This window comes from Pygoscelis adeliae, unplaced genomic scaffold (genome assembly GCF_000699105.1).
Source record: "Pygoscelis adeliae isolate BGI_AS28 unplaced genomic scaffold, ASM69910v1 Scaffold487, whole genome shotgun sequence".
Taxonomy (NCBI): domain Eukaryota; kingdom Metazoa; phylum Chordata; class Aves; order Sphenisciformes; family Spheniscidae; genus Pygoscelis; species Pygoscelis adeliae.
In genome coordinates this window covers 191677-199789 of record NW_008825078.1, presented here as the reverse complement: position 1 = coordinate 199789, position 8113 = coordinate 191677, and the positions used below count along the sequence as shown (strand labels likewise).

Below are 8113 nucleotides of genomic sequence, written 5' to 3'. Positions count from 1 at the left end.
TCCCGGGGGAAGGGCCTGCTCTGACAGAGCAGTCGAGCGGGCGCTGCTGGAGCGCTGCCTCCTCTGTGCGGGGCTTCTGCCCGGAGCCCCCGTTGCTCGCTCCGTCTTTGTTCCGCTGCAGTGATCCCAGTCACGTGGGAGCTCAGCAGCCCTAACCGATGCCTGGGTTCTCTAGCACACGGGGCATTCGCCAGCGCATCGGGCTTAGTGTGCTCGATTTGTGTGCAGAGTAAGTTAGCAAATCAGCAGAGGCGATCTTGGGGAGTGTGTGTGTGTGTGTAAGTTTCAGTTGTTAGTGCAATCAAGTTAGCAGGATTGTGAATTACTTGGTCATATTTTAGCTACAGCAGCTTAGGCTAAACTATATCGACTAATATAACTTAAAATATATTAGTTCACAAGGGGAAAATAACACCAGGTGCAAGTCTAAACTGGGAGAAGAGTGTCTGGAGAGCAGCCCTGCAGAAAGGGGTCTGGGGGTGCTGGTCAGCAGCAGGCTCAGTAGGAGCCAGCAGTGTGCCCAGGCAGCCCAGAGGGCAAACCGCATCCTGGGGGGCATCAAACACAGCAAAACCAGCCAGTCAAGAGAGGGGATTGTCCCGCTGTATTCAGTGTTGGTGTGGCCTCACGTGAAGCACTGTGTGCGGTTCTGGGCCCTCACCATTTGAGAAGGACGTGAAGGTCCTCAAATGCGTCCAGAGGAGGCCAACAAAGCTGGCGACGGGGCTGGAAGGCATGTCCTCTGTAGGAGCAGCTGAGGGCTCTGGGTTTGCCTCGTTTGGAGAGGAGGAGGCGGCTGAGGGGTGACCTCATTGCTCTCTACAGCTTCCTGAGGAGGGTATGTGGGGAGGGGGGTGCTGATCCCTTCTCCCTGGGATCCAGGGACAGGACGCCTGGGAATGGCTCAAAGCTGCGCCAGGGGAGGTTCGGACTTGACATGAGGAAGCATTTCTTTACCGAGAGGGTGGTCAAACCCTGGCACAGGCTTCCTGGAGAGGTGGTCGATGCCCCGAGCCTGTCAGTGTTTAAGAGGCACTTGGACAACTCCCTTAATAGTATGCTTTAACTTGGTGAGGCAGCTGGACCAGATGATCCTTGTTAGGTCCCTTCCCATTGAACTATTCTATTCTATTCCTGCTTAAACTTCAAATGTAAAAAAGGGTTGTGTTGAGTTCATTGATTGTAATTTTCCCTAGAGACAGGGAGCTTCTGTAGCTCAGTGTGTAATTGCTGTGAAAGTTCAGAGTAGTCTTTTAAAATTAAATTCTACTGTGAAATTTTTAATTAAGAACCTATTTTAACTAGATAGAGAACACTTACCGTCACCAAAGTTCTCTTCTTTGTGGAATGTTTAATGAATAGTGCATATGGTCATGCTTTGATATACCTTAAGGGTGAAGTAATTGCCAGAGTGAGATGGTTGGGAGGGGGAGGGTGGAGGGTAAAGTGGCTCATCCCATAGGATACTTATTTTCTGTGGTTAAACAACTTATACAAGAGAAGACGTAGTATCACTCTGCTCTTTCCTGCACTGTATAACCAAGGTGAGTGTTTTCAGGTATCTCCGCTGTCCTTAAGCGCTGCAGGAACCGTGACAATCTACTTTCTCATGCTGCTGCTGTGTATACATCGCAAGCGTGGGTCTCCTGGTGTGTTGCAAACTGTTGCTTTCCTACCTGAGCTGAATCCCTCTCTGCAATTGTCACCACGCTCCTGGTCGCTCTCCTAACATATTCAAGGGTGAGGCTTTAGTTTCTGCAAGGAGCTGAAGATAAACTTTTAACAGGGGAATCTTGTCTCATGACAGAGAGGCATAGAGAAAGGACCCACAGCTTGAGGTCAGGGGAATTGCAGGAGGGAGAGACTGAGGCTGACAGGCTCTCCAAGCTTGTGCTTGCCTTGGTCCTTTTTGGCTTTTCTCCCTGACAAAAACCTCTTTTTCTGCTGTCCCCATGTGACAATCCCATTTTCTTCTTTTGGTCAGCATGCATGCATAATTTATTTTTCTTGGGTTGTCCAACTATCTTCAGAATTATCTGCTATGCCTCCAAGGAATAGAAACTTCTTAATAGAGATGGATTGCAGCGACATGGTTGCAGTTCATTTTTAGACTCCTGCCACTGGCTGGTATTAAACCTGAAGGCAAGAGCTTGGACTCAGTGCCTACTGTCCCTGAGAGCTACACAGATCGTACAGAAAAGTGGCCCAAACATAATTGTAGGAAAACTTGTGCTCTGCTGCAGCAGAATCTTTTTTTAATTTTCATCCTAGTATTACTGTGTTGGGCTTGCCGAGCTCATGTTAGTAGGAGGGACTTAACCATTCACTTAGATGGTCCTATAGTTTGTCATGTGTTTAATAGCGATCTATTGACCAGATTTCTTTCTATGCCCTTTCTGGGTAGGAAAACGCTGTGTGATTGCACAAGCCAAGACTTTATTCTAAGTACTTTGTTGTCATCTTTGTAACATGTAACAGTAAATAACCCATTTAGTGCTATTGAATGAATTTGTATCATATTGTGCATGTGAGAACAAGCAGGTTCCCTTTTAGGTATGTGTATGAGTATGTCTGTCACGGTTAAGAGAGAGAAAAGGACCGAGCAGACTTGGGTATGCTAGGCTGCTTCTTCTCCAGGCTCCTTGTAAGGTATAGTCAATTGTGGTACAGCTCTTGCCAAATGCTGCTTCGTGCCCTGATACAGAAGGCTTGGCAAGGATGTGAAGCCTGACACTTACAGGAGAAAAGAGAGATAATGGGAGAAAGGGTACTTGGTCTCTGCTTAAATACCTTTGCCCTTTCCCTGAGGATATGTCAGGCCGCTCAAGATTAGCGGGAGAACCTTGTACCATTCTTGCGGTCCTGCTTGCATTCAGTCCCTTGACTGGGAACTTGCCCAAGTGCTGACTCGCTCAGTCCTGTGTGGATGGCAGATGTAGGGGTTGTGCTTCTTTCCTACAGATTCTGAAATCTTGGGGGTGATTTCTGGGGTGGCTGAAAGGTGATGTTTGAGCTCTTGCTAGCCATCAACAACCTCCCTTGAGAAAGAAATGACCTTGTGGTTTTCTGATTGTTGTCCTGTGCTTGAAGTATTACTAACTTTTTTGTAAGCTCAGCTGCTGGAGCACTTTCCACATTATGCCCCCGCTTCAGTGGCTGCTGAGATCGAGAGGTTCTTTTTTGGCTCATCCCTGGAGGCAAATCTCTTGTATGTAAGTGTGTCTGTGCATACAGTGGTTGCTATGTTGATTAATTCTTGATTTCCGATCTCTGGTGTTTTCCACTGTCAGGTAAACTAGATGAAATGTGCAGTCCTTCATAGCTTCCTTTACTGTGATATGCAGACTAAGACAGGATGACGAAGTTCCACATGGACCTGGGTTTCAGGTCAGGTGCAGAACTTGAGGGACCAGTATTTGAGGCAGCATGCACTGTGCCTGTGGGTATGTCTGAGCTCAGTGTTTAGTCTTGCTGTTCTTCATTGTATACCGTTGTTGGAAGTTCAGAAAATTAATACAGGCAGCACCACTGTCTTTACTACACTGCCATTAGTTTGCTTCTCCTTTTCTTATGAAAGACCTTGCTGTCATTTGGATAAAGTGGTTCCCAGCCGTCCAGGGGGCCCTTGATGGCTAGGTGGTGGGATGTTACAGCTGAATTTTTAGTGCTTGGGCTAAGATATGCTCTTGATCCATGCTAGCGCTATGAAATGTTAAGGAAAGAGCTGTTGTTCATGATGAGCTGAACCCAGAAAGACATGAAATGGGTCTGCATCTTTATTTTACCTCTTTGTTGTCTTTTTACTCCTAGAGGGAATCTTAGTTTCTTGAATTATTTTTCATCTGGAGCCGGTTGGTGACTTTCGCACCTCTGGATTTGTATTTCTTCAAGGAGACAGAGTGCAGGATTTTTGGAGAGAAAATGCCACTAGACCGGGTGTTTGGATTCTGTAATGCTTGAGTCTGATTTCTTAGCTGCTGTTGTGACTGGAAAGAAACTTGCTGAGGTAGTAACAGATAAGCACCAGTCTTTCTTTTCCTATCACACATCTGAGTTTCTGTATGTGGGAAAGTGAGGTATTGTTCCTTGGGAAGGTGGCATTTGAGATGCTCTGAGCTTTGGATTCTGCTGCTGGAGAGAAGATGGGTTGCAGAGATTCTCAAAGCAAACTAGTGTTAGGAGGGCTGCCAGCTTTTTGACAGGCTTTGGCAATGGACCTGTTTTTTTGTAGCTGGTGGAGAAAACTAATGCCATGCTGTAGGTTTTGATTTTACTTGACCATTGGGAAGATACTCAAAAGGCGGAGTATGTGCAACCTTTTAACGTTTTTATTGGCTCATCTGGGTCTTCCTGGAAGGAATGAACCCCTTGGGAAGTGCTTGAGTGCGATGAGGGGCACTGCAGGATGTAGAGGGAATTGAGCCTTTGTCTTGGGCCTGTTGTCTGCAGACCCATTATGTTCTTGCTTATTGACTGTAACAGACAGCTGGCAGCTTGCTTAGTGCTGCCCCAGCCAGCATCACTTCTCAGCCTTTATGCTGCCTCAGTGGGGGAGCAGGCGCAGCCAGAGCAGCTGTCTGCTGCTTTTCTGGCCTTCCTTGGTGGTTAGAGGTGCTAGTTACACTCCAGCTGCCTGTGACTGAGGGATAGGGTTTGCTCTGCGTTCTTTACAGAGCTGTTCTAAAAATAACATGGTCCATGTAGCTTACTAGCAGCACCAAAGCCTTCCCCTTGTCAGACTTCTATCGCTTTAGATCTGCATTGGGAGGCCCAGGGGAAGTGATCACAATATCATGGTTGGTGCTGTTTGGTGGGGGTCAGATGTTAGACAGGCTTAAACTTGGGAAAGAACTTACTGCTGGACCAGTGGAGGTGAGAGGCTGCTTGCCGTCTCTGACTCCAGGTCCTGCCTGCAGTGAGGCTCCATGGGAAATCCTGAGACACGGTGAAAGCATGGCCAGTGACAAACAGGTTAGTGCAAATGGGAGCACGGTGCTTCTCCAAGCATCCCATGTTAACCCAGGTGACATGAATAACCATATCCTGTTTCTAAGGATCAGTGCTTGGGGAAAATCCCATTTCACAGGTGTCTCTAGTACCTGTCTCCCAGGCCCTCTTGTCTCTGCAAAATCTGGCCTCAAGACCTCTTGTCCTAACTTTCTGGCTAGTCTGGCTTGCAGTTCACTAGCAGATCTATGTGCTTGTGTGTGCGCATACACAGACAGTAAGGAGCACACTTGCACAGAAAATAGTTTGAAAAATAATTTAATAAAAAGTCAGTTCAGGTGGTAGTGATCAGGCACAGGACTTGGCTAGCGACTCATCTTGATCCTTTTCTTTCCACACTTTTGGCCTTTCCCTCAAACATCCCATGAATATTGTACCCAAATCCTCTTGTTTGATCCCGAAATTGCCTGTTTCCAACATCCCATTACAAGTCTTGTATTCCTTTACACAGCGTCTCCACTTGGCTTGCATAATATTGCTGGAGGGGTTTCTCCTGTTGAATTGCCTAGGTGGTTTTCCTAATAGGGACAATGACTCCCAAGGCCACAAAGGTGAGCAATTGAGTCCTCTGTTCAGTGTTTCATCCATCATGGATTAGGCTGTCTGGGTTCCTCTCCCTGTTGTGGTTTTTCTGATCACTGATGTGGTTCTTGCTTCTATTTTGAATAGCCTTTACCCAGATATCTTTCCACAGCAGTTCGATGAAACTTTTTTGGCCTGTTATGTCAGGGAGACTTCTGCAGCTCTCTCTGGAGTTGAGTGAACAACTGTTATGATGCAGAAGGCGGAAAAATACAACTTTGAAAATTGTGATTACAGCAGTAGCAAGAATAAAGAGAAAATGTGTAATTACAATACTCCCCTTCCAGATAGAAAATTCATATCTCATGAATACGTGGAATTCTGCTCTAGCTTTTTCATGTTTAGGTGGCAGACCCAGAGTTTCTGCTGTTAAACCACCAAATAAGAAGGTGAACAGGAGAAGAATGGAAGAAAGACTAAGATGTTTTGCTGTAACACATTCTTGCAATAATCGGCAGTTGAGGAAATTTGAGTCAGGTAGTGTATGTGGACTATTGTGTTTAGTAGTTGCAAATGCATACGTTTCAGATAGCTAGTTCAATTTCAACTTGAAGCCATTTTTACTTCTTATATATATCCGATGGTAGTCAGCTTTACAGTTTAATTCTTATTTTTTTATATATATATATCAGGATCAAGTGCATTCTCTTTAAAATGTGATGTTTCCTCACTTCATTGGCTGCTTTTTTGCTCTTGTATTATCAGAAATGTGAAATAATTACTTTCTATTTGTATTCTGTGTGCTGTGAGTGGTTTTTACAAGCCTATTCAAGATTTGTACTTACAGCAGTATACCAATTTTTATGGCATTTTCTATTCCTTTCCTTGTAATTCCTAATATTGATCTTTTAACACCTCCTAAGACTAAGTCATTTTTTCAGTTATCTGCAGTGATTGGAAGATCTCTCTACCAAGTCAAAGTGTCACAGAATAACAGCATGGGCTAGCACAGAACAAAAGTAGCTAACTTGCCGTTTATCCTGTCTGTTTTTTTTTTCCCCTCCTCATGGTGTTTTGTATTACTGGCACTCATCTGAGCTTACTACCCCTGGGTTCAGTACTGAGAACTTCCTGAACCTCCCAGTCAGTTATATTTCTGACAGTTCATATCCCTGAGGACAATCTGTGCTATGTCCTTGATGTTATATGTTTGACGTTTTGATAACGATACAGGGGTGATAATAGTACAGTAGATATAGAGGTACTGGTGAGTTACCATAACCTTCCTGATGGACTTCTATCTGAATGTTTTTTATTTGTAGGATATTGGTTTTTTTCCCCACTCCCTTATTTATTTTGCTGTTTCTGTTTCTCTTTGGGAGTTAGGGATGGGGAATTCATTGCCTCCTTCTACTTCCATAGTGCAGCTCAGTAAGATTGAACTCTCTTTGACTCCATTGGATTGCTCATTTGTTTCGAAGCACCAAATTAAAGCATTTGTCTCTTTGGGCTCCTAGTAGGCAACTTATGTTTTTGTTTCTGGTATCCGTTAAATGGATGGGAATGATGCATGTCTCCCTGTGGGGATATCAAGAGCAGTGTTCTGCTCAGAGCAACTTGACTCTTGTAATACTTTTTTTTTTTAAGTTGCTAATTACTGACTGGAGAGTTATGTGACATGAATTTTTAGTGAAGCCTGTCTGTCAGTATGTTGTTTAACCAGAACTGTCAAAATGCGTTTGGAGAGGCTGGATTGGCCACTGGGCTACAGTCTGCGTGATGGTGGTATGATTCAAAAATCACTGCTTTTCTGACAGAACAGTTGCTGTTCCCACTGACAGGATGCAACTGGGCTCCTTGAACAGTTTCCTGGCTCCGAGCTGTGCTTTGCCCTTTGTAGTCCTGCTGCGTGGGCCAGCATGGAGCAGGAATCTCTTGGAGGTGGCAGGGACACTTACTGTGTGTGCTTACAAAGTATGTCTGGTTTTGGCTTGTTTCTCAAGACAGCATCTCCTGAGCTGTTGCGTGTATATCCTCAGGATATTCAGCCCCCTGAGCTGGAAGACAGGGACGGCAAGCAGGATGAACCCTCCGTAATCCAAGAGGAAGCAGTTAACCTGCTACGCCACCTGGACGCTCAGAAGTCTATGGGGCTGGATGGGATCCACCCGAGAGTGCTGAGGGAGCTGGCGGAGGAGCTTGCTAAGCCACTCTCCATCATTTATCAGCAGTCCTGGTTAACCGGGGAGGTCCTGGACAACTGGAGGCTTGCCAATGTGACGCCCATCTACAAGAAGGGCTGGAAGGAGAATCCGGGGAACTACAGGCCTGTCAGCCTGACCTCGGTGCCGGGGAAGATTATGGAGCTGTTCATCTTGAGGGCGCTCACAAGGCATGTGTGGGACAACCAGGGGATCAGGCCCAGCCAGCACGGGTTCATGAGAGGCAGGTCCTGCTTGACCAACCTGATCTCCTTCTATGACCAGGTGTCCCACCTAGTGGATGAGGGAAAGGCTGTGGTCTACCTGGACTTCAGTAAGGCCTTTGACACCGTCTCCCACAGCATTCTCCTAGAGAAGCTGGC

At 45.9% G+C, this 8113-nt stretch overlaps 2 protein-coding genes across 2 annotated transcripts in view; one reads left to right on the top strand and one right to left on the bottom strand.

Annotated features, from left to right (window-relative positions):
* The window catches only part of PPM1G (protein phosphatase, Mg2+/Mn2+ dependent, 1G), a 30912-nt gene extending 30175 nt beyond the window's left edge, over window positions 1-737 (bottom strand). Inside the window, exon 1 of the mRNA XM_009326911.1 lies at window positions 662-737. Within this exon, the coding sequence (XP_009325186.1) occupies window positions 662-737 (76 nt within the window). The remainder of the gene's footprint in view (window positions 1-661) is intronic.
* Window positions 738-5537: 4800 nt separating this feature from the next.
* The window catches only part of NRBP1 (nuclear receptor binding protein 1), a 37804-nt gene continuing 35228 nt past the window's right edge, over window positions 5538-8113 (top strand). Inside the window, exon 1 of the mRNA XM_009326910.1 lies at window positions 5538-5558. Within this exon, the coding sequence (XP_009325185.1) occupies window positions 5538-5558 (21 nt within the window). The remainder of the gene's footprint in view (window positions 5559-8113) is intronic.